Source organism: Mucor velutinosus, assembly GCF_035048745.1.
Source record: "Mucor velutinosus strain NIH1002 chromosome Unknown tig00001553, whole genome shotgun sequence".
NCBI lineage: Eukaryota > Fungi > Mucoromycota > Mucoromycetes > Mucorales > Mucoraceae > Mucor > Mucor velutinosus.
In genome coordinates this window covers 480,137-505,950 of record NW_027041930.1, presented here as the reverse complement: position 1 = coordinate 505,950, position 25,814 = coordinate 480,137, and the positions used below count along the sequence as shown (strand labels likewise).

The following is a 25,814-nucleotide window of genomic DNA, read 5'->3' as shown; positions in this document are numbered from 1 at the left end:
AGTGCCTTTATGGTCTTTGACCCCTTTAGGAAGGAAAAAGCTACTTTATTTCATATTTGTACAACATCAATCATGAGTTTTCTTTGAGCATGACCTTGTGGGTTGGCTTTGCTTTGTAAATAGTGTCCTGATGGTATCAATAGATACATAGACGCATTCTTTCAGGTTCCAGTAATGCAGATTTGGATTTAAAGGTAAGATTAAATCGGATACCAAAGGTGCTGTCAAAGCCGGATGCTCATAGGTATCAAAGTATGATTTCGAGTCATCTGGATAGATGGTGAAATCATGGTACCGCTGGTATCGATCAGTGCAATCCTCTTCTACAGCAATTGCGCTATGATCTGATACGAGGCTCTTGTCGTCAACAAGCAGCTCATGGTCCAAGTCTTCGTGGTGTTCCTGATATGACATTTTGTGGTCCACTGTATCACGAATGTCTACTGTGCTGCAACTCTTTTTATGATGCGATGACGGAGCAGCCACCACTGTGTTTGTATCTGACTGCCCGACTGACGTTGATTCCCGTAGATGCTGCTCCAATGTAGATAAATGCATTGTAGACTGATTGTTACTGCTATGCTGTGCATATCTGCCCGCAGCCCACCAGGCTTTGATGTACGAAAACTTCCAAATGTCATCCACATGTTTCCACCAGTAGGTAGACTGCAGTTCTTGCTCTCTTCTTCTCAAATCGTTTGTTTCATCCACTTGCTGAAAGCGGCCAATGTAAGGGTGTTTGATGCGGTTTTGAAAGAGGCGATTCAGCTTGACTTTAAACCATACGGTGAATATGATCAGGGGCAGAATCGTCGTGGCTGCGGCTAAAACTCCTTTCAGGTACAACAAACCTACCATGGTAAACTGGAATATCAACAGGCCATCTGATGTGTAGCGAGTGATGCGTCGGTAATGGCGTGATCCATTTGTCTCGTATCGGCGGATATAACAGTACATGTATTGATGTCTATATACGACAAGAGCAAATGCAAAATAGAACAAAGCAAATATCATGATCAATGGCTGAATCACCGAGTAGGTCAAGGTAATGACAAGCACAAGAATGTGATTTGGATAGTAGTAATAGTACAAAAATGACCATGGCGATGTGTATTTGAGCCTGAGCCTCGGTGTCTTTGAGAAGATGGGCTGAGTAAAGAAGACATGGCCAAATATCTGTGATCCAAGCTGTATTAACTCCATGGCATGTGTAGATGAGTTGAACAAGACGTAATTGAGAAAGAAATTAGCACCTTGAGGCAGTGCATTGGCTAGCAGTTGAATGATCATGGTGGGTTCGTACAACACATCCAGCATAGTAGTGAGAAATGTGGTGCCCAGCAAAAATACAATCAGCACATTGAAGATGGCAAAGTGGTAGTATCGACCGAGCACAGCATCTTCAAGCTCAGAGTATGAGACAAAGTCTTGCTGTTTGGAGATTTCTACAGGACACAGTCATTTAGTTTTCGATCAAGGCCAACATACAGAACAAACTTGCCCAATACGATCCACGGCAACAAACTCATAAACAGTGTCACTAGTAGTGTAGGTAGAATATTTTGAATAAAGGATCGTACCACAAACGAAGATGCTAAGAAGTATCGTAGAAAGGCAAAGTGATGTGAGAGCGATTGAATAGAGGTCAGACCAAGGATGAATGTGATGGGAAACAGCCAAAATATAGTAAGGGACCTGTTCAAGTTGTTGGCTATCCTATAGCTGAGATGCACTGCTGGAATACCTACCACACTGCAGCGAGCACGACCCATTGCCGAAGTGTGCCTGTTACTCGACTCTTTCGTCCTCGTCGTAGCAAACTTCTCCATAGCACATCTCTTGGCTCAGGTGCCATGCGAGTATCAAATACACCAGGCTTCCAAGATGTGACAATCTGAGCACATATTTGAGCAGAATGAGCAGATCTAAGCAACGCGTTGAGTACCTGAACTCATTTTTCATTGATAGAACCTACTTGAAGGTGACAAATGCAGCGCCTGTTGGCATGTAGTACTCGGGCGATCGATTGACGTCTCGAAGTCGAGCAATTTCTTTATCCAGCTCATCAATTTCTTCCAGAGCCTCTTGCACTTGAACAACTTGCTTTTCCAGGGACAATTCCATCTGTTGATCTTTGACATGAGATAACCAGTCGAACCACACAGTCTCTTGTTTCGGTGATAATAGTTGATGCTTTCTCTGTGCAATGCGAACAATGCGTATCAGCCAACGTTCTAAATTGTCAATAGCTTTGCTTCTCTTTTTGAGCACTGACTCGACCAGTTTGATGGCTGTGTTGGATACCAGTGTAACATGCTCGACGTCTCCTACTTGCGCACGTTCAAAGTGTTGTTGCAGGGTCGACTGATTCCGTAGTTGATGTGGCACATGCGTAATGAGCACAGACCTCTCATGCAGTTTGTTTGTAAGTGGTTGTTGCTGTAACAGATCAATGTGGTGGATGTGGTTTACGAACAGCAGCCAGAGCCAAGATAATGATATGCTGAATGCAAAAACAACATGCACCCATACGATGGGGTTTCGGTTGGGTATGTTGGCAATCGACAAGTAATACAAGGTGGAATTGCTACGAAAATGATCTGTATCGTTGCTGTGTACACTAGGAAACCCACCGTACAGGTTGTTTGTTGGATGCGCTGATGTCGCGCTGTAGTCGCTTGTTTCGTTCTTTGCCAACGATGTAAACTCGCTTGCCAAATCAGATTTGTCTAACGAGGCTGACGCACCTGTCCAATGTAGAGCGAGTAGGATGGGACATACGAATAACGACTGCACTGTTAAGAAATGAACGACCATGCGCAAAAACCGTATGTGCATTGTAGCGTCAAGCCCAACTTTGTTAATGTATTCCTTCTCGTCAATATACAATGTTGATGTGATCCATGCAAACAAGTGAGATGGCTGCTTTGGCACTGCGTTTCTATAGTTTACAAGGTGTTAGACGCACATACAGCGACTCTGAGCAAATAGATACATTACTTGAGTAGCTGTGTGCGAGGTGAAAACAAGCACTTCATTGAGTCTGATCTTTTACAAATTTCAAACGCTATAATACAAGTTGCAGAGACTGCGCAAGAGATGCCAAATGTCGTTGACAACCCTAGAAACGTTGGTACATAGTATGCTGTTTCGATGGTGGCCATTTTGGCTTAATTATCTAATAGAAGAGAGAAAAGAATGATGTTGAGAAAACCCAAGACTTGGAGGCAAAAAAAAAAAAGTGTATCTAAATATAGGGGTTCAATGTGTGCTAGTGTAATAATAGGGGTCGATCTTTTCTTCTCTCTTGAAAGACTACACAATGAATTGGAGTCGAAATAAACGCAAAACAAAAGGGTACATAAGGGGATATTTATATATACATTTCATTTTGTTTATTCAAACAGTAGGGTATACACTGCACGGGAATGTCTCTTTAGTTTTGATCGAAATGATGACCATGCTACGTTGCTACGTTGTTACCAATGTCAGCCTTTGAAGTTGAGTGAATGCCTTGGATTTTTCTTGATATAGATTCATTTAATGTGAGCGTCCATGCCAGCTATAGGCTCTAAAAATGCCATTTGACAACAAATCTATCATAATAACACCTTACTGTGTGTTTGTTTATCTCGTATGAAAGAATGTTACTACTGCTGTTCACTACATCACCACGATCGCATTTGATATACAGACATTGCTTATATAAGTTTAGGTTAGGCTTTTATTCTTACTGGCTGATAAGCGTATTGTTGATAGTTACTGGACTATCATTCAGATAGAGTGTCGCGTAATACTCGGTTGTGGGCACAGATCTTTTGACTTTGGCGAGCTTACCTCCCTTGTCCATTTGAGCCTGATATAAGGTGTAGTGAGTGTCGTTGTTTCTGTAAACGCAGACATACAAATATTTATCGCTGAAATCAAGATCAATCTTCTTTAACTTTTTGTTTTGTCTGAAATCGAGCTTCAAAGTGATCATACGCTGCGATCTGTGTTCGTCTTCATCTTCGGGCAAAGCGTAATACGATCCTCCAAAAACTTCTACGTCTTCCTGTGGAAACAAACCAAAGAAACAGGACTCGATTGCAAAGCTCTCCAAATGAGGGCACAGACGAAGCATCTTGGACAGCTGTTCACAGCACGGCTCCAAGGCAAGAACGCTTGGAAAGACGAAATTGTCGAGATTGATGTCCTTGACATGAGACTCTACAAAAGGTTGGCTTCCAAATGCTTCGGTGTATAGGATGTTATGCAATCTGAGGCTGGTGAGATGCTTGAAATACGCCAAGAATTTGGGCAACCAGGCGACACTGATAATCTGCTTGTCACCGTTCACATCCAAGTGAGTAAGCTTTGGAAAGTGCTTGAGTGGTTTCGTAATAAAGTCGCCATAGGTGTCGAGAACAGGTCGTGGCTTCCGGCCGTCATATACTGCAGCCTGGCCATCTGGATCAAACTCAGTGCTGTCGTGAAGAGTGATCTTGACAGAGGTGATAGAGTTTCTTTGATCTGACTGCGCTAATGCTTTCAACTGAGACTCCAAATCATCCAGATACGCTGAAACAACAACGCGCTTCAACTGTGTCCCATTAGCATCCATGATACCGACCATGTCTGGTGTGATGGGCGTGAATGGAAAGTCAAACGTCTCCATTTTTGTGTTGGCTCTGAGAATGGGAAGCAGGTGCTCCTCGCTTAGCTGTTTGTCGTACATGGTGTGCTGAAGATCGTCCGTAACAAAGCTCAGGGTAAAATGTAAGAGGCTCTCGTACTTTTTCCCAAAGTATTTGAGCCATTCAAAAGTAACCTCCGCATCTTGAAATTCCAAGTTGTCGTCGTAGAACATGAGGATCTCCAAATGCTCCAGAGACGGTGCTGGAGCAGGATCAGCAAAAATAACCGCATTCCCGGAATCCAAGACCTGTTGAGGATTTGCATAGGGGTAATCCAGTGTATCGTTCAGCCGAAATGTAAATTTGTGGAGGATCAGCTTTTTCAGTGCTGGCAGCTTTTGATGAATCAATTCGAAATCATACATGGTTAGATGCACGCCAATCAACGTGAGCGATGTAAGTTGAGATGCATTTTTCAAATTGGCGATAAGCTTGTCCTTTGTTCCTTTTACATTCGTTTCCCATAGATTATTGTAGTAATGAGGTTCATAGTATTGCAACGACAGACTTGTGAGATGATGGCATGGTTTGCTGAGAATGTAGCTGGTCAATGGATGAATGCACATGTTGACCTCTGTAAGAGAACGCAGTGTTGAACTCCAGATTTGAAATCTCAATACAGCATCCTCTCCTTCTAGCACAGGCAATTTACCAATGTCAGCAGAAGCTTCTACTTTGAATTTCAATGTCTTGAGATTGTTGAAAAAGACTGGAAACCTGACAAACTGCTCATCATCTGGAGAATCCCGGTCGTTGTAGATGAGTTCATTGATTTGGTGTGCCATGTCTGGATGGCGTTCAAAGTACTCCATGGCTTCCAGGACTTGGGGATGATCGTATAAGAACATTAGCGGGGAGAAGAGAACGCCCAGTTGCATGATCTTTTTATACCAGCGCCTGTTGACCAAGACACATTGAAGCTTCTCCTGTTGCGTCAAATGCGAAAAGATCAACGCGTAAAGCTCTTTTGGAAGTCGGTCCATGATGCGTGTTGATAATGAAAGTGAAAAAATAGAAAATTTGATTCTAAACCTTATTTAAACAAAACTTAAAACTCTGAAAATGCATTTAGTAACACAGAGAGATAGCTATCAAATGAAAAACGAGACACACAACATGGTTAGAATAGTCGGTTGTAAACTCGCCGATCAATGATAGCCCTAAAGTAAGATCTGATATATCAAATGATTTACATGACCTTAAATTGAGCCATGGATCTGAATGTTCGCTGTAAGATAGAAACAGGTGCAGATAAATCTGGATTTAGGACTTACGCAATCAAAAAATCGATCGCATTTTGTTGACATTTGAAAGACGGTGTGATCCGCTGATGACCAAAAGACAGCTTCGAAACGCTCACAATAATTCAAGTTAATTTCTGCTGGTCAAAACAAGACAAACGCTTGACGTACTGATTAGAAAAAGATAGCGATTTCGCATCTCGCATTTTGCATTCAAATGAGCAATTTCCAATGATTAAACCGACAAACTAAATAGATGTAAAGATGAAGCAAATCGAAGTACTCGTAAGACGCTATAGTACTTTCTAGTTCACGACCCTTTCATATGAGCATCATAAACATAAAGCCTTCATAAGAAAAGCACCATCATTTATGCCAGCTAACCTGCTGCTGCTGGAACCAATTAAATCTCGGACAATCACTTTCTGTTTCAGCTTGGTTCATTTCTTTTGCGAGATTCGACTATATAATTTGCAATGATTATTCCATACAACCCTAAGCTTTTTAGAAATACCTTTGAAGGCACATTCAATGGAACTAATTGCAAGAGGTGTTTTGAATGAACATATTAAGCAATTTCAGAAACTATTAAATGCCGTTTTGAGCCAAAATGTCGAGATTTCGCATATATAGGCTCCACAACAGCGGATTTAGGGGCTTCCCTGATTTCCACAAAAACATTTTGATCTGATATCATAACATAATCAATGTTCCCTAGGCACTTTTAAAGCTCAGAAAGGAAAGAAGTTGATCTAACAAGTATTTTGATAGACTGGCGTTATTAAATATAAAATACAAGGAAAATAGTATGGCTAACAACAGTGCTATGTAATTCACAAGCCAAAATTAATTTAAACTCAGAATTTCAGTCCACTCCAGATTGGCCAAATTTTGGCATTTTTCGACTTGATGGAACTATTTTAGCAGATTTGACTAAGTAAAATATGATAATCATCCTATGCTTCTTTAAGCTTTCTTGGAGTACTTTTCAAGGCGCATCCAGTGGTACCAAGTAAGAGAGATGTTTTGAATAAACTTATTGAATAATTTACGAAAACATGAAAAGAGGTTTCTGGCCAAAATGTCGAAATTTTACATATCAAAGTCTCACAAAGATGATTTCAGAGGCTACATTGGATCGATAGAAACATTTTGATTCAAGATATACCATAGGAAAAGTCTTCGTTATCAAGGTGAAAAATGCGATCGTTTGATTTTCAATGAAAACCATGAGGTGCCCCTCATACTTTTTGGTCGATTTTTGGCCATGTTTTTTTGATCCCCAAAAAGTTGAGCAAAGGTGTCAGAAAGTAACTGCCAGATGTGAGCAATTGCTTGGTGCTATTCCGACAATCTAAAACGGCCTTGAACGCGAGAAAAACGCGGCTCAAATGCATTCAGATTTTGCTGTATTAGGCACACTCTTGACTAAAAAGGGATAATACCTGCATGATACTTGCCCGTATATGAAATTCCTACGTGTATATGAATGTAGAGCATCACATAAGGATCAGATCCACAGATAATATAAAGGTTTTTATGTATAGGTGGAAGGTCGAAGTGAAATTAGCAGTAATTTTGATAAGATACGCAAGAGCAATCAGTAGCGCGAGCTGCTGCTGCGCAGGTTGGTCCCCACTGAAGCGAAGCGAAGGTAAAGAACCATCTGAAGCATCAAATTTCATATGAGTAGTGATTATTTATCAATCAACAATCAGGGCTCTTCTAACATTTTAGCTATCTATATTTTGCGATGTTAGCCAAAGGACCGCGGCAGCGCGAGCCGTTTGAACGTAGGCTGGTTTCTACCAGCTGCAAGATTATCAATCTTTCTTAGAAATGTGAGCATAGCATTCTTGCAGAGCTGCTAGGCGTAGTTGTCTTGAATAAATGGGCTCAAAATTCAACTTCAAAAGCAAACATCTGTATGAGGTATAGGCTCAAACAACCACATCACGGTAAGCTCTGCTACTTTTCATTTAACGGGAGTTTGCGCCTACATACTTGTTTATAAGGCTTAGTTTGTCTGTGAGGTCCCGTAACATCGCGTTTACTCAAGAATGAAAATTAGGACTTCAGAGCCATTCAAAAGTTTACCCTCACACCACTCGCTAGAATTACTAATACCTGGAAGAGCATACAATATAACGCCGTTGAAGCACTGTATACGAATAGTTATTATTCGAGATGCGGCCACTTTAGCTTACAAAGTTCATCAAGAATTACAACAGCAGCGTACCACAGCATTGGATGGAAACGCCATTTCATATGTCGATTGATTTAACAGATCAATTACACGGATATTCTGGTCATTATTCCGCCGAGATTTATTTAATAAAAGGATGGATCCCCGGCAGGATGCTTGGCTGGCTTGATGACAAACGCTTTTGGTTTTACCAAACTTTATTGATTTAGGTTTACATGGTTGAGGACTGAAAAAGCAATTGACATGTGCTTTTTATCACTTGCAAGGTAAGTGTATTACTTGGCAACAACTAAAACGTAATAGTTCATCATCTCATATGTACCTAAAACGAGTGTAGCAACTCTCAGTTATAGAACAGCCAACTCAACAAGGTTTACTACAGTAGGTGATCGAGTGTCGCGCAGTGAAACGTATTACCTGCGCTGAATGAGGTCTAGTTTGCAATTACATTGGGTCAATTCTATCCGTAACGAATGGGGTGTGCGCCCTGTATGCCAATGCCTCTGTTCCATTTGCGTCAGATCATCCGTGAAAAAAAGGTACAAGCAAGGGTACCTCTATGTTTTCACCACAAATATCAACCACTGAATCTGTATATTTGTTCCATACATATTGTTGTTTGCTTTATCTGGAAACATTTTTTTTTGATGTGTACAGGGGTCTTGGGGGAGGGAGGACGAAGAGGGAGATGTATCAAGGCAGTTGTACAAAGTGTGATTTGTATGGTTACATGAGAATGTGTTTTCTCCATGTCAATTAGATTCAGACGGCTACCTTGTTCCAAGGCAATGCTAACTGATGAAAACGAAACATTCTAATGTTTTGTTATCCAGAAATTTTATAAAACATGTGAAAATTCGAATAGTCATCAAAGAAAGAGTAGGCACATGGATGCTCATGATCATGAAACCAGCCTGGCGAGTGTAACCAGTTGACCCAAGCTTTTCTGAAACAGAGCGATTACAATAATTAAAGTATTACTTGATTTGTAAAAATACAAAAAAAAAAAAAAACTTCTATCAGATTCCCTAAAGCCTCATAAATTCAGTTGCCATCCTTGCCTTCTATATGGTTTTGAATTAAGGCATTCACAGCAAGCAAGCGGCTCAAGAAACATGTTTGTAGCGAGTTATGTTTTCAAATAATGCTACTATTTGTGGCTCAAATTCGCATTCTTCCATGTTAAGTAGATGGGCAATTTTTTTTTTTTGTTTTTTTTGTTTGTCATCTCATCATGCAAAGAGTGTGGTAGTATCTCGATGAATGTCGAAATAATCGTCCCACTTTTTTTGCTCATAACGAAAATATATTATATCATAGCATTATCTAAGCTGTCTTATATAACTAAACTGATCGGGTAGTCATCTCACAAACGTGTATGTATGTGATACAATGTCAACCTTGCAACAAGCCCAAAACAAGAGTGCTTTAACGGATTCATCTCAGATCTACTGCATCTTGCAGAGTCAATTAAATAGTATTCTAACCCTTGCCTGAAAAAAAAAATTGTTTATTAGAGTCTAAACATCATAAATAATTCTATTGTAAAGTGTATACACGTTGGTATTAAGAGTAATAAGGTGGGGAAATGAAGCTTGTTTCAAAAACGGCTGCGGAGAACGAGAAAGAAGGGTGGGGGGGGGCATGTTTCTAAGATTGGGATGTTATAATATGGACATATGTACTGAATATAAAAGTTTAAATGTTTTGAATAATCGAAGAGAATGAGGGCGATCTGGTCAGTTTAACTGCTTGCTTGGAATCATAACATGAAAGCGAGCTGAATGTGGTTGTTAAACTTGCTCTTCTCTTGGGAGGAGGTGGAGACAGCTGGAAATCCTTGTCATATGTCATGGGTTGTGGTGATTCCCGTTTTGTGCTCATTTCTCTTCTTTCCATTGTAGTAGTGGTAGGAAAAGGATTATGTACACTAGCAGATGAATGTGATCTAGTGGTAGGATGAGGGCTGCTGGCAGTGGTAGCAGGTTGATTGGCACCGGCAAACAATTGGATGTCTTCGCCTCCATACGTGAAATGTTCAAACAAAAGACCTTCCAAGGATTTCACGTTCTTTTCAGATGACACCGGAGTGGCGGTACTCTGACTTTTGCTGATGCTGGATTGAGAATGTGCTGTATTACGTCTTTCAGGAGTAGGAGAGGCAGCAGCATATCTATTTTTTAAATTACTGTTACTCGAAGATGGTCTGGGTTGCTGTTTGAGTGCATCTACTCTGTAACTGGTATACAGTTGATGCTGAGATTGACTGGAGCTTCTAGGTCGAAGACTGGGAGCACTGCCGTACTTTGCATTAGAGGATGTGCTAGGTTGTCTCTGAACTGTGGTAGAAGCGGTTCTGCTGAGCATGGATGGGGGAGGAGATGTTACTACTGAGCTGCTGCTCTTTTGAAACTTTGATCTAGAGTGCTGCAATTGCGGTGGTTGTGCTTGGACAGGTAAATTCAGTTTTCTAGGAAGTCGGCCCAGGACCTGAGATGAGTTGATGGATCCCTGGCCCTGTACAATCTTCAAGAACTGTTGTTCGTCAAAATATTTTAGCGCTGCCCAAGAGGGATTAAGGAATGAAAATCGTTTCTTAATGGAGTTGAGATTTTCTATATTTATCAGACAGATGTTAGATGTGATGGGATCATTGATATCTTGCTTAGTGAATACATACGCTTTCCGATACCGCCGTGTTCGAGCATACCATGCAATGGCTTATGGGGAGCAGGGAGTGTGCCCTTTGTACCCTGTTTAAGAGGTGCTTTGCCTTTTACGAGTCTGCAGATGTTACGAGCAATGCAAACACCGGAAATGGTAGCAGCATAACCCGTCTTTTCTTCAACAACATTGGTGACATCTCCCCCAGCAAAGATATGGTCATACTTGTAATGATCTATTTGGAGAGTGGCCTTTACTTTGATGCGACCCCAGGCATCCAGACAGTTGTCAAGAGAGCTATCACTCACACTTGATGTGAATAAGTTGCTGTTAGGGCGAGTACCGGTGGCGATAAAGACCTTGTCATAGCCAGAGTAGACGCGACCACTAGAACCAAGGTATACATTGTCATTGGACGAGTCAAAGTCCAAGATCTTTTCGTTGCAAACAACGGTGACGCCGAGATCTCGAAGGTATTTGCTTGCTACAGCTTGTTGACGAGGATCACTGCGGTTCACAACATTGGTATGGGAGTCCACTAGGGTAACATCCTTCTTTGAGTAAGCACCAGGAAACCTATGCTGGGATATCTCAGAAGCGAGTTCACAGCCGACCAGGCCACCACCAATGATGAGGACCTTGCGAGCTTTTAAGAGTTCTAAATAAGATTCCTCTAAACCAGACATGCGATACAAGGATGAAGTATCAGTCGATTTGAGTTGCGATGAGTAGGCGCTGCCCGTGGCCACAACGAGGTAATCAAAATAGATCTAGCATAGTAATTAACAAATGTCAGGCTATACATGCTGGGGCGAAAATTAACATACCACTTCACCATTGACAGTAACTGATTTACCGCCATTTGCGAGATCTTCTGCATAGCCAATGATGACTCTGCCATTCTTGACATAGGCATCATGTCGAACTCGGAGAGAGCTTGTTTGCTCAGGGTTGATAATCTTTTTGACGATGCCCGGTGTATATTCAAACGAATCTATAGCATGATGTCATTAAAAATGTATTTATAATTTGTCATATGTGATGTACCTTTTGTGTCAATTAATGTAACATAAAAACGTGGCATTTGGTCGAGAATTGAGGCAACTGTAAATCCCTATAGTAAGCATGATGAGTACAGGTGATATAACAGTGTCAATGTATAGACTTACAGTGAATCCGCCACCAATGATGACTACACTGACTTGCTGATGTGTAATGTTTGTTGGACTGACATTTCTATGATAATTAGACGAAATTGATAAATACAAAAGCACGAGATGTCGTATGGTGTGTAACTCTGTCTTTACCCAGTTGGAAGATCCATTGTTTGGATAAATTCGGCCAATTTAGATTTCTATTATTAATACTGTTTAGTATTTTTTGTAGAAGCCTAAATTTGGATATTATGTGTAATACCAGCATGTCAATAACTTGTGCTTCTGTCTCTTCTAAAATAGTAACAGCATCGACTCTGTCTACAATGGCCCATTCTAATGATCGTATGTCTTCTCTGACCTGATCTTGTGTAGTGACATTGAGCTCCAGCGGTGATCCTCTGGCAAGAAATGTCTTGTATATTCTGTGAAGTGTGACCTCAACTGCTTTGGCGTCTGTCTCATGCTTTAATTGTGTAATTGCCTCAATGAACAGCAAGCTTTCGTGAGACCATGTTTGTCGAAGAAAGCATTCGAATGCACATAGTAATTTGGGATTCGACAATACTTGATTCAATGTGTATTGCGTGGAGGAAATGGTTGAAAAATGATCATCTGCTGATGAGCTGGATGTGGATGATGAATAAACGGATGATGAAGACGATAAAGAGCCTTGAGATTGCAAATCATCATGTGTATAATGCATTTTCTTTGGATATATTCTAAAAAGATGTAAAATGGAGAAAAAGAGAAGGAAAGAAATGCCTTGCAAAAATAAACATGCCAATTATATACGGGATCAGACTCGTTTTGATACAAGCCTACCCCGCAACGGGATAACCTTACAGGCGAAAAATAACATCTACATGCTGAAATGTATATTTTGCAGACCAAAATAAGTTGTAAATGGCATGATTATTTGCGCCAATCGGAAACACCAAGCTCATTTGCAATGTACAGCAAGCTGCTTGTACGCCCACCACCTCAAGAAATGGGGGGTTCTCTTTTATGTAGTTCGTGTTTGGAAGCACAAGATTCCACCTTGCAATCCAGCTGGATTTTTTTTTTTTTTTTGTCTCGGTTGGGTCCACCCTCTCTGCTTTGAGCCATTAAAGTTCCTCATGTTTCATTAAAGTTAAAGTGGAGGTAAAAAGCGACAGATACGGGTTACTTCATATGTAGCAGTAAAGCTCGTTGTTGAAAATGACAAGTTTAAATGTCAACTTTATGTACATTTCTTGAACCGAGTGCAAAAACTCACTTTGACATGTCATGGCTGCTTTGGATGCTCAGTACTGTAATCTCCTGAAATCCAGTGCCTGATCTATGCCAATCTTTGCTTCTTGGTAATACACATTCGGCTGCCACTAGCACATTTGTCGCTGATAACCTCAAGGCAATGCACTTGCGCTCAAATAACGTGGAGGCACATGCTCTATACATGTCCAATGTCATAATAATAGAAAACACAATCCAATTGTAGTAGTATGCCATCCCTGAAATCCAAATACCCCACATTCGTGATCTTAAAAACTTTATGTATCAAATGTAAAACTTGCCGCTATCAATGATGAAATGCAGGCACCCATGGAGAGGAATCAGCACCCGAGCATTTCACGTAATAACAGATCAAATATCAAAAAAAAGAGGCTATTTGGATATGTATAAATTACAAATTCATTCATTCATTTTTTTTTTTTTTTTTTTTTTGGTTTGTTTATTCTACAATATGTAAATCTGTATATATAGCCGGATTTATAAGAGTGGTGGTGGCAATTGTGTAAGAGGGAGAGAGGGAGAGGGGAGGAGAGTTGTGTAAAGTCTATTAATGAATATGATATTTTACCAAACAGGTCTGGAATCGTGCTTGGCCATGTCAATGATTCTCCAACCACCAGTGACAGGGTTGTTGAGATCCTCGGGTTCCTTGGTGAGGACACAGGCGTAGGTCACTTGCTCAATGAGATCTTCCTTTCCGTAAACAATCTCGCCACTCTTTGCATTACGGAATACGATAATCTCTTGTGTACGGAATGACAAAACCAACACAGGAACGTCATTTTCTAAAATCTTGGCAGCAACCAACTAGTTTGATACAGTCAGTGTCGTGTCAATTTGGTTTTTGCAGCACGTCACTTACATCAATATCACGCAAATCTTGAATCTTGCAATCACTGATTAATCCTTGTTGCATTTGTGCTTGAATGACAGCAGTCAAAACATTGTATGTCTATGTATACGAGTCAATACTCGGTTTCCTTGCTATTTGCCTAGACTACTTACTGCTTCAGAACACCATAATTTCAATGTCTCCACATCACCCTTCAAATAGGCTTCCATGAGCTCAGGAACAATGTATTTACGAGCATCAGTCATGAACTTGTCCATGTTAAATGTAGGATCAATGGCTTGGAAAGCACGAATGGCTTGTGCTTGATCTGACTCTTCAAAGATAGAGCCTACAGGAACGATGAGTGTCCATGCCACCAACGCTACCAACACAGCAACTTACCAAACGTATCTGAAATACGGTCAGTGAAAGCACGGGAATAAGAGACAAACACATTGTCGGATTCTTCATAGTTTCTTCTTGCACGGAAGATACCTAATGGATGTCACACTGTCAATGCCCAACTCGAATAGAGCACCTATTATAGAGATGCTTACCTTGCATGATAGGACTATCTTCCTTGAACTTGGTCCAACTCTCCTTCCACTTGGAATCTTTGTGAAGCACCATGTTGGCACCAGCCTCAGGGTTTTCAGCAACGTTCTTGGTAGCACTCTCTGTTGTCTTTTGTGCCTCCTCACGCATCTTGCGTCTAGTCTCCTTGTCAACAAAACCGCCATATCTACCACTGTCATCCTTCAACACTGTCTTGAAAGAATCAGTAATTTTGCCGACTGTTTCGTTCTTCTTTAGGGGATCAGTAGTTTTGTTGATTGTCTCTGCTGCCTTTTTGATCTTTTCTGAGGTATCCTTTGCGAATTCAGTTTCTGCTGCCTTTTTGAAGGATTCGTTCACAGAAGATCCCACCTTCTCGGCAGCCTTTGTGAATTTCTCAGTTGCTTGCTTTAGACGTTCAGATTGAGCCGATTGTTGAGCCTTTTTGTTCAAGGTGTTAAAATCATGCATCTCTCCAGCTATCACTCTCCAATCCCATGGTTTGCCTCTACATTACCTTTGCCTTTTCATACATCTCCTTTGCCTTCTTGAGTGCCTCACTGTCATTCAATCTACCAGCTTCATCTTGCAAGTTTTTGACCTCCTTGCCCTTTGCCATTTGCTCCTTGACGGTATCAATGAACACTTTGAAAGGTGAACTATAATGACGGACAGTTGTCTTTTGTTGGTAACGCACAGCGTGAGTGGTTAAACGAGCTCTTGAAGTTGAAGTTAATAAGGCTTTGTATGCAGACATCTTGTATTGTAATTTGTATAGGCCACCCTTGCTAATTCAGAAAGAAGTATGTATAAGAAAAGAGATGGAAATTGAAAGAACCAAGTGGAATTATAAAGACCCAGGTTTCCGAGATGGAACATAAGGGTGGGGGTGGCTTGCGAGTTTGAAGGGATACCCTTGGTCAATATTTGTAGTCGGAGTGGGATGTGCGTGTCCTTTCACCAGTAGCAATGGTAACCGTAGTAAGCTAAAAACTGCTGCGAACTTGATTTATGTGGTATCGCAATCAATGGCTGTACGAACAAGAAGCTCCTGACATGGCTTGCCTCTTGAAATGTTGATTTACATAGTAATGTCCCTGGGATTGCTGGCAGTTGGTCATCGCATTCAAATGTTACACTAAAACTAACTTCAAGAACTGGCCCAATCAATGCATGCCCAGGCTGTTCAGAATGGATTTGAACAGGGCATCATCAATACTTTTGTCTACAAAGCAAATTGATGTAGCATTTAAACAACTGAATCATATTGTTAATACCTGCAATAGTGGCTGCTTTAGTAGTCAAATTGAGCTAGATACCACTATTTTCTAGTCCTAAATAATGAATGCTCTCTCGTACCTTGATCAAATGCGCATTAATTGTTACACAGGACTCTGAATCCACCCTTCTTAAACATGCCTGGAATAGGAATACATTTAATGGCTTGTTTCTGTTTAATGTGTACCTGTCAAACAGGAATATATGTGTGTATTAAAGCGATTTTATTCAAGTTTGAGTGATTTTTTTAATCAGTGCTCTCTTCATAAACTGTTCTCGTGATAGCATACGGGTGTACTATATGTATGGATGAATTGCGACGAGCTTTGCATAGGTGTCAAATGTTGTCTTACCTTCATAAACTGTGTTAGATCAATTCTCTCCGAGTTCAATGCTTTAGCCAAAAAGTAGACCGTATCAGATATAGCGTTATCGTCTGCCACCAACTCAAAAATCCTATGCATCTGTGATCAGTCCATCATCTCCCTTGTTTGACATATAGGCAACTTACTGATTGGCCACAACAGTTGTCCCACACAATGCCTCGTCTACTTGAACATCGGGTATCCCATTCACTTTCTCAGTAACATCCACAATCTCTTTTGATCTTGATTCCAAAACCAGGTTATTGTATATCAATCGCTCCTTGATATCAGTCAAAGCTCTGAATTCTTGATCAATGCTAATTTCGCCTTCATTTAATTGTCGGTTTTGAAGCAGTAGTCTATCCATATCACCAGAGACTGACAGATTGTATTGTTGTAATTTATCTGTCACTTTTCTGTAAAGCGATTCCTGAATGCTGTAAGTATTGTAGTTTTGTGTACTGTTGTTATCTATGGCTCCGTTGCTGTTGCCTCCTGGCCTTGATGTTGATGTCTGTGGTAATGGAGGATAGGGCATAGTAGCAATGGCTGGAAGTGAGGCTGATTTGGGTAAGCTAGTATTCAGGTTCATTGACTAGGAGGCGTGGATGATGCATTAGCATGTCAAAGTATCCATTCACATTCGCACTACTTACAGCCAATCCTTGGTTCATATTATACAACGCTGTGCTCTCTCCCATCCATCTGGGCATAGGTGATGCGTGCGATATAGCTGGGCTTCCATTGTTAATAGGTTGAGAGGGCATCGACTGTCTTTGCTGAGAAGGTGAAGCTCTATCCAAAAGTGATTCTTGTTGCATTTGTGGCGACCCCATATTGCTTGTTGCAATGCTAGTTGGCTTGGTATATACTGGTGGTTCCTGTGCAAACACTTGCTGTAAAATGGCAACAAGCTCCAAGAAAGTGTGCTTCTGTAAGCAAATATGATGAGCTCGTACGTACAAGGCACAGTGACATGGTGGAATACCTACTTGATCACTTGACCAACTTGATCTATAATGGTGATAACACATGCCACTTTTATCAACATGTCTGCCTTCTCTAATCAACATATTAGCAGTAGGCTTCACATATGGAATTGGCGAAGACTTGGGATATTCTTTAGGGATCCAAAAAGCTACCGGGATGTTGTACGGAATAGAGCGATAAGTAATAGGCACTGTACCATGTAAGCATAACAACAATTCTGTATGCCCATCGTTGGATGCTACAAGGCAAAATGTATAAGTTACGCCGGCATTCTCGATCAACAAATGAAGCTGAACGTACTGTAAGTGTCCATCTTTGGTTTCAGCGATAAATACATTTGTAGTACTGCATCCACATCTCGAAAGGTTCTCTCTGGGTCTTGATACTACATTACGTATGAGTCTTTGGTGTTGTCATATTATTTATGGAGGCCTGCAATGATATCAAAATCACGCATACTTACATGTTGCAGTACTGTTCTTAGCCAGCTTTTGATATCCATAAAGAACTTGTATCGTACGTTTGTTACGTTGATATTAAGAAAAAAGAGAAAGAGGGAAAACATCTTGATAATTTGCTTTATATTATTTAGCATCCGCCTTCTACGACCACAAATGTTGTGTGTGTGTGTGTGTGTGTGTGTGGCATCACACACCACTATTGCACTACTGAAATGTTGCGTAAACAAGGACAGATGATGTCACTTTGGATTTCTCCTTCAAAACGTCCTCTTGAATCCCTTGACTCACGACTGCATGTACTGATAGTAGAGCAACACGATGACATTCCTAAAATGCAATGACGAGAGCCTTGTTGTCAATGCCTTGCTTTGACTGAACCTCCAAGAGAAAGGGAGTCGCCGTTTAAAAGGCATTTGATGATTCATTACATTCAGAGGAGCACAACCAAAGTGCCAAGCTTAATCAATGTAATCCAATGTAGTTTATTGCTTCCAAAATAGCGCCGCTGTCGCTTTACAAGAGTAATCAATACATCGCGTGGCAGTGAAGAGTAAGCAGAGCTCTAATACATACTGTTAGATGACTGGAAAAATGATTGATTTATGTTATTTCCAAAAGGAAATCTCATTAGATTATTTATTATATGCGTGCGCAGACATTGTTTATCAGGTCAAGATGAACAGTGGAGATGTTCAAGTAGTATGTCCCCAGAGAGCCTAATGCATATTTATAGAAAATTGCACTTCAAAGAGTAAAATCAACGAAGCTTCTCCCCAAAGTATCATTTGCCAGAGGGCAGTTGCTTCTCCCATTGAGGATTGGCATTCGCACGAGTAGTTCACAAACAATTGAACCTAGCATACCTCGATGCAACATAGGTAGTCGGGCTAACCTATAACACTTTTCAATCTGCTATATTCCTCCCATGAGCTTTCAAAAACATCAATTTACGTCCATGGTAAGCAGGAGACTGGGTGGTTTGGTTAATATGGGCCACCAGCCAAAATGGGGTCAGTCTCCGCTCATCTTTTTTTTTTTTTTTTTTTTTTTTCTGATTTGTTGATTTTCAGACTTTTTGAACACGATTCGACCTATTTTGCTTGATTCGACTATGTAAATTGTGATATTCATCCCGTACTCCCTAATGCATCTTTGGAGTACTTTTCAAAGCGAATTTAATAATATTAATCAAAGTAATTGTTTTAAACAAGTACTGCGAGCAAATTTTGAAAATATGAATTGAGGTTTTTGGCCAAAATGTAGCGATTTTGCATATGCTGATCTCAAAAAAAGTGAGCAAAGGCGTCAGGAAGCAAGTGCTAGACAATAGCAACTGTATGGTGCTATTCTGGCCGTCTAAAACGGCTTTTAATACGAGAAATAACGCCTCAAATGCATTCAGTTTTGGCTGGTTTTTGTTAACTTTCGAGTAGTAAAAGCTGATTTTAGTATATTCTCTACTTGTATACGATTTTCCTCGTTGATACAGACGTGAAGCATCCTAGAAAAGTCAAATCCACAGTGAAGGGATGCCTATGGAGGGGTTTCAACGTGATAGTTGGAAACCCAATAGTAAAACTTCATCATACATGAGCAAGGCTCCATATAGGTTCTATTGAGCAAGCGTAAATCAGACTAACAGAGCAAAGGTTATAGTTGGACACGCTCTCCAGCAAAGTTACATTAGCTGATTTCACATCTAATCTTCAAAAAGCGCATAGTGTAAGCTATTAAAGTCATTTTCCTTGAGTAAATCAGTGATTATGGAGCAAGAGCTTGCCCAACGCAAGCATTCAAGCTAGAGCAAAGTATAGCTTTCTATAGTGCAACATGCAACAATAGCTATAATCAGTTGCATAGGCTGCTGTATAGAGTAGTACAATCTATGTAAAGGCTGTGTCTAATTAGAGTAAGATGCGCAAGCGCAAGGCGAACACTTTTTTCCGAAAATATTGCAGCATAAACCGACTCATGCACTGATCTAAAGGTTTCTAGACTATAAGGATGGATTGGCTTCGGGCTACTGACGGCCATGTAGGGAGAAAGTAGTGCCATGTATTGAGATATTCTTGGTGAATGTGCCAATGCATCATGTGTGTACGCATACTTTATTTCACGGCTGCAATTCACTAGATTAGATCTAAATTCCTTGTTAAAATCAAGTACAACCACAAAGCTTAATCAATGCATCTAAGAATTACATTTTCACACTGTAAAAGATCTGTATAGCTTTCCATCTCATCGAATGCTTAACGTCATGCGATGCCTGGTTATATTCAACCGGCGGTTATTTTGAAACCACATCCAAAGAGGAACAGCATACCGACAAGTTGTCATGAACTGTAACGTTCAATATGATGAAAATGACGTTTTCCATTGTGGTACAAATGCATGACGCCAGGCAGTGTGGTACAAAAGATGGGCAGCGAAATGGTATTTGTAATGAAGCATCTACTACTATGGAACATTTAATAAGGGAAAGACCTGACGCGAGAATGAGTGAATTGTGTTTAAACTCCCTTTTGTTGGTTGCATCGACATTGAACGGGGGCAAATGTTCTTTCTGTATCCATCTATACATTTCATCACTTGACTGTATACATTTTGAAACGTAGCAGGACAGAGTGGTCGTGGTGGTGGCACAACAACATTGATTTATAAACCCCCCCCTTTCTTTTTCATTTCCTTTCTTTCCTCTTCTTTTTCTCTTTTTCCCTCATTTTCAACAGCATCATACGATGGAACCCATAGTTAAATCTGTCACGATACCTCCACCGACGGACGTTTTGTACGAGGCAACAGTAATAACACAACCACATCAACAGCGATCCATGCTGACTCAAGTGATAGGCTTTGTGCCTATGCTCTTACTGAAAGTTGTTGGATTTGCAACAATCTCCATTCCAGTATTTTTCTACCGAGTCTTGACATGGTCCTTTACGCTCCATCTCAATTTTTCATCCCTGCTGGTCATTTTGGCTGTTATTGCCACTGTCGCCTACCTGATTGTCAGATATCGATTCTTGACGAAATACTCTCGCTTGAAGCCCATCAACAAACCACCCAAGGTCGCTTCTTCGTTTGATTTGCATCCTGATACGGGCGATGAAGATTATGCAGATAAGCCTGGAGGCTACAAGAACTATCCGGACGAATTCTTGTCAGCCTTCTTATCGTCCATCAAGATTTTCGGTTACTTGGAGCAGCCTGTGTTTCATGAATTGGCACGCCATTTGCAAACAAAGAAACTGTTGGCTGGAGATACTCTTTTTAGGAACCCGGAGCAAGAACGTTCCTTTTACATTGTGGTCGATGGTCATGTGCAAATGTTTGTCAAGCCTGATAATACCAGTGACGAGGAAGATAGCAGCGATGAGTCTGATTACGAGGAAGGGATTGCAGGTGATTACAAGCCATGGAAGGATGACGACGAGTTTATGGATCCGGAAAACAGCAGCAGAAAACGCGATAAGTTCAGGAAATACACCTTGATCAACGAAGTCAGTGCTGGTGGCACGTTGTCCAGTTTGTTTACCATTTTGTCAATCTTTAGAGAGAGCTTCAACAGATCAGAGGCCAAGGAAAGACAGCGACAGAAATCGACCGCTGCTGCTGCAATGGCTGCTGCCAACACCAAGGCACATTTAGGCAGAATGGCTCCCATTTCAACAGACATGAGCAGAGAGACGTCGAAGGATGAATGGCGTCAAGTGTTTCCTGGGCTGGAAGAACCAGTAATGTTACAATCTCGACCTGATTCTGAAACAAGTGTGGGTGGTGGATTGAGGAGACGCAGCAAGACCTCGCAACTGCATCAGACCACCATGAGCGATATGGAAGACAACTACTTTACGGGTGAACAAGACACACATGCATTGACAACAGACGCACTGAACAGCATCGCCATGCCTGTGCCTCTTCGCAAACTGTCCGGCACCTCTTCTCCGTCAATATTGGCTCGCCCTGAGCTGTATTCACACAGCAGCATCGCACGTCGTTCTTATAGATCTGTTCATCCAAATATCATTGCACGTGCAACTGTTGACACAACATTAGCTGTTATACCCGAGGAAGCGTTTCATAAGCTGACACAGAAATTTCCTAAAGCAGCTGCACATATCGTACAAGTGATTGTTACAAGATTTCAGCGTGTGACATTGATGACAAGTCATAGGTATCTCGGTTTGACAAAGGAATTGCTACGTTTGGAGAAGCTGGTCAATGAGTCTGCTAGTCTGCTGGAACTGCCTCCCAACTTTTTTGCTCCTGGTGGCATGGATCGCTTGAGACGCAAGTTCAATGACGAAGAGACTTCATCTGAAGAGGGTGATGGCAGTATGGGCCCTTCTGAAATCAGTCGTAGCGAAAGCTCTGGCATCATTCAAGCAATTGGCATCATTGACATTCCTGGAACACCCTCATTGCACATCAATAGCCCTGCCAATGGCGGCACAACAAACCTCGGCACTTCTCCTGTTTCAGCAACCAAAGGGGGCTCTCCTCACTTGACTCGTCAAAAGCTGAATCGTAAAGGCGAATACAGTGTAGAGGATGATGAGCATTTGAGGACCTCTGTGATGCACTGTATCTCGGATGCGCTGGGAATCAAAGCCAAACCTACTTCAGTGTCTGGTCACCATGGCAGCGACCCCCATTCTCGCTCATCTCCTCGGGCACCTCGTAGATTCCCTCAATATCCCATGGATCTTTTTACCCACACCGGCAGTATTGGCTCTACTGGTTCTCCTTCATTAGATCCTTATGATGAATCCTACTATGACGACGATATGGATGCTCGTTCCACTACCTCTTCTGTTCACTCTGGCAACAATGGTTCTGACGTCTTTAGTCACAGCAAGCATGTGGACCCCATCTCACCTGAAGACGTTCAAATCTTGTATTTCCCCAAGGATGCTGTGTTGGTCAGAGAAGGTGCCCATAACAATGGTTTGTTCTTTGTTATTGATGGTCTGCTAGAAGCCTCTATGACGCCTGCTGCTGGCGAAGATGTTTTGGGAGACAACAAGGGCAAGAGCAAGAAGGGCAAAAAAAGTCGCCAGTCTGTGCATCATCGCAAATCTCGTATCGTTGATTCTGATTTTAACCTGACACCCACATCCTCTACTTCCTCTGTTGCTCAGGCTGAAAAACATGCTGATCCAAGCAGGGTATCCAGTACAAGTGCCAAGCAAGACAAGGTAGTGGCCTCGGATGCTCCTGCTGGACGTTCCAATGAAAATGGCAAAAACGAAGATGATCAAGAAACAGCCAAGAAGCCCTTGTTCATTATCAAGCCTGGTGGTCTGGCTGGTTATTTGGATGCGTTGACTGGTTTCCCTAGTTTTGTAGAAATCAAGGCCAAAACTGATACCTATGTGGGTTATGTCTCCAAAAAGCGACTGGATCGTATTACTGACAAGAATCCTTCTGTCATGCTGAAGCTTGCCAATCAACTTGTGGGTCACGTCAGTCCATTGAGTGAGTACAGAGCCCCTGTCAACTTTTAATGATCTGATGTCTAATGTATGTTTGTCTAGTTTTGCACATTGATATTTCGTTGGAATGGATGCAAGTGAATGCTGGTCAGATTATTTGCAGAGAAGGCGAACCCAGTGATGCTATTTACATGGTACTTCATGGCCGTTTGAGAACGATTCATGAAAAGAAGGAGGGCGAAATCGAGATTTTGGGCGAATTTGGTCATGGCGATAGTGTGGGTGAACTTGAAGTGTTGAGTAAGTAGTGGTATTTTCATGATTTCTAGTTGACATTCAACTTACACTTGTCCAAATAGCTGGTGTTCCCACGTCGTCTACGCTTCATGCCATCCGTGATACTGAGCTTGCACGCATGCCCAAGACTTTGTTCAACGCATTGGCGCTTCGTCACCCTGAAATCACATTGCAAATCTCTCGCATGGTCGCTTTCAGATCGCTGCAACTAGTGATGCACAGAAACTCACCTGGCTCTGGCGGCTCCAATCCTTCCAACATGCTTCATCTCAAGACAAGTGCTGATGCATCTGCTGCCATCTCTTCCATCACGAGCAACGGCCCCAACAACTACCCCGAGCTGTATGGACGCAACAATGTCAATCTCAAGACGATTGGTATCATCCCTGTAAACTCCTCCGTGCCTATCTCTGAATTCGCAGAGAGTCTCAAGACCGAGCTGCTTCATTCAGTGGGTGCCACATGTGCTCTTTTGAACAGTGCTTCCGTAACCACCATGATGGGCAAATACGCCTTCTCTCGTCTCGGTAAACTAAAGATGGCCTCATGGCTGGCGGATCAAGAAGAGAAATACCGCATTGTGCTGTATTTAGCAGACAGTGGTGTCACTTCTCAATGGACGCGCACGTGTATCCGTCAATCGGATTGTATTCTGCTGGTGGGTCTGGGCGATGGGGATCCATCTGTGGGTGAATACGAGCGTTTCTTGATCAACATGAAGACCACAGCACGCAAAGAGCTTGTCTTGCTCCATGGCGAACGATCTTGTGCATCTGGTACGACCCAAAACTGGCTCAAGAATCGTCTCTGGATCCAGGCTCATCATCACATTTACATGCCCATGAAGCAACATGCTGCGCTCGCTGTCAATGAACGATTCAGACCACCATGGCTAGCTGAGCAAGGCCGCAAAATGACAGCTGGCTCTATCAACATGCTGGCCAACGTGAAGGATCAAATCAAAGAGTACTATTCTGCTGTTCCCAACTTTGGCCGTCTCTTGGATGTCAAAAAGACAAACACCAGTTCCATCAATGCCATGAGCTCTCCTGCTCGTAATGACTTTGCTCGTTTGGCTCGTCGTCTCTGCGGTAAATCAGTTGCTCTCGTCTTGGGTGGTGGCGGTGCTCGTGGTGTGGGTCATGTTGGCGTGATCCAAGCCATTGAAGAAGCTGGAATCCCTATTGATATCATTGGTGGCACGAGTATCGGCAGTTTTGTCGGTGGTCTGTATGCTCGTAACATGGATTTGGTCTCTGTCATTGCTAGAAGCAAAATGTTTGCTGGCCGTGTTTCCAGTATTTGGAGACAGATCATGGATCTGACATACCCTGTCACTGCTTGGTTTACTGGCCACGAATTCAATCGTGCTATCTGGAAGTGCTTGGGCGATAGTCAGATTGAAGATTACTGGTTGCCATTCTACGCTGTTACTACCAATATCACCTTTTCTCGTATGGAAGTGCATACTACAGGCTACGCATGGCGTTACATCCGTGCATCCATGTCCCTGTCCGGCTATATGCCACCCATTTGCGATAACGGCAACATGTTGGTGGACGGTGGCTACATGGACAACTTGCCTGTGTCGGTGGCAAAAGATATGGGTGCTGATATTATCATTGCTGTCGATGTTGCATCAGAAGACGACACCAGTCCTGTCTACTATGGCGACTCTATCAGTGGTTGGTGGGCTCTCCTGCATGGATTTAATCCCTTTAGAACATACAATGTACCCAGTATTGCAGACATTCAAAGTCGATTGGCCTATGTCAGTAGTGTTTCCAGACTGGAAGAAGCCAAGGTGACTGACGGTACACTGTATCTCAAGCTTCCTGTGCAACAATGGGGCACATTGGAGTTTGCAAAGTACAATGACATCTTCCAAAAGGGCTATGATGTAGGCCGTGAAGTTGTGAGCAAATGGAGGAAGGCCGGCTATGCTTCAGGCAGAATCTCGGAAGGGGATCAAGATGGACAATTAGCAGGAAAAGAAGTGAAGGGAAAGAGAGGTAGAAGAAATAGTATCTAAAGAGATACATTCACTCCAACATCAATATACACATGTACACATCTGTACACTTTCCACGCACATACTTTGTTAATCAATAAATTAATAATTACTTGTTATTCGCACTGACTTGCTGTTTGTATCAAACCAAAATCACACCAAATTAGTGCCACACATGACCAACCAGAACTCAAGATCTTCATTCATGCTGATATACAAGCTCCGTTTCGATTTACAGTTTCTGTAAAAAAAATCAGATAAAGGGGTAATAACATTTGGACGAAATGGGGTCTGATTTATTGCACCATGGATAACCAGCGATGACAGAAACAGCAGAAGCAGCATTTATATGCTGTAATTACTAATCTGCT

At 41.8% G+C, this 25,814-nt stretch overlaps 6 protein-coding genes across 6 annotated transcripts; 1 reads left to right on the top strand and 5 right to left on the bottom strand.

Moving 5' to 3' along the window:
- Positions 1 to 66: 66 nt before the first annotated feature.
- Positions 67 to 3,038, bottom strand: ATC70_007510 (uncharacterized protein; the record flags this gene model as incomplete). The annotated part of the gene is made up of 5 exons (XM_064826769.1): positions 67 to 1,445; positions 1,502 to 1,695; positions 1,749 to 1,925; positions 1,976 to 2,941; positions 3,001 to 3,038. The coding sequence occupies 5 exons, from the start codon at positions 3,036 to 3,038 to the stop codon at positions 67 to 69; spliced, it is 2,754 nt and encodes a 917-aa protein (XP_064675826.1).
- Positions 3,039 to 3,730: 692 nt separating this feature from the next.
- On the bottom strand, positions 3,731 to 5,659 carry TRM44 (tRNA(Ser) Um(44) 2'-O-methyltransferase; the record flags this gene model as incomplete). The annotated part of the gene is made up of 1 exon (XM_064826768.1): positions 3,731 to 5,659. One exon carries the CDS (start codon positions 5,657 to 5,659, stop codon positions 3,731 to 3,733), a length of 1,929 nt encoding a protein of 642 aa, XP_064675825.1.
- Positions 5,660 to 9,821: 4,162 nt separating this feature from the next.
- ATC70_007508 (uncharacterized protein) lies at positions 9,822 to 12,647 on the bottom strand (the record flags this gene model as incomplete). The annotated part of the gene is made up of 7 exons (XM_064826767.1): positions 9,822 to 10,738; positions 10,804 to 11,557; positions 11,615 to 11,781; positions 11,835 to 11,901; positions 11,957 to 12,023; positions 12,095 to 12,141; positions 12,204 to 12,647. 7 exons carry the CDS (start codon positions 12,645 to 12,647, stop codon positions 9,822 to 9,824), a joined length of 2,463 nt encoding a protein of 820 aa, XP_064675824.1.
- A 1,136-nt stretch (positions 12,648 to 13,783) lies between these two features.
- Positions 13,784 to 15,363, bottom strand: KRE5_8 (killer toxin resistant protein; the record flags this gene model as incomplete). The annotated part of the gene is made up of 6 exons (XM_064826766.1): positions 13,784 to 14,026; positions 14,082 to 14,171; positions 14,225 to 14,400; positions 14,454 to 14,546; positions 14,609 to 15,047; positions 15,124 to 15,363. The coding sequence occupies 6 exons, from the start codon at positions 15,361 to 15,363 to the stop codon at positions 13,784 to 13,786; spliced, it is 1,281 nt and encodes a 426-aa protein (XP_064675823.1).
- A 749-nt stretch (positions 15,364 to 16,112) lies between these two features.
- Positions 16,113 to 17,741, bottom strand: TIF5 (eukaryotic translation initiation factor 5; the record flags this gene model as incomplete). Its single annotated transcript, XM_064826765.1, has 7 exons — positions 16,113 to 16,181; positions 16,238 to 16,340; positions 16,396 to 16,844; positions 16,906 to 17,181; positions 17,242 to 17,477; positions 17,540 to 17,624; positions 17,703 to 17,741. 7 exons carry the CDS (start codon positions 17,739 to 17,741, stop codon positions 16,113 to 16,115), a joined length of 1,257 nt encoding a protein of 418 aa, XP_064675822.1.
- A 2,697-nt stretch (positions 17,742 to 20,438) lies between these two features.
- ATC70_007505 (uncharacterized protein) lies at positions 20,439 to 25,464 on the top strand (the record flags this gene model as incomplete). The annotated part of the gene is made up of 3 exons (XM_064826764.1): positions 20,439 to 23,178; positions 23,238 to 23,435; positions 23,495 to 25,464. 3 exons carry the CDS (start codon positions 20,439 to 20,441, stop codon positions 25,462 to 25,464), a joined length of 4,908 nt encoding a protein of 1,635 aa, XP_064675821.1.
- Between the last annotated feature and the right edge of the window lie 350 nt (positions 25,465 to 25,814).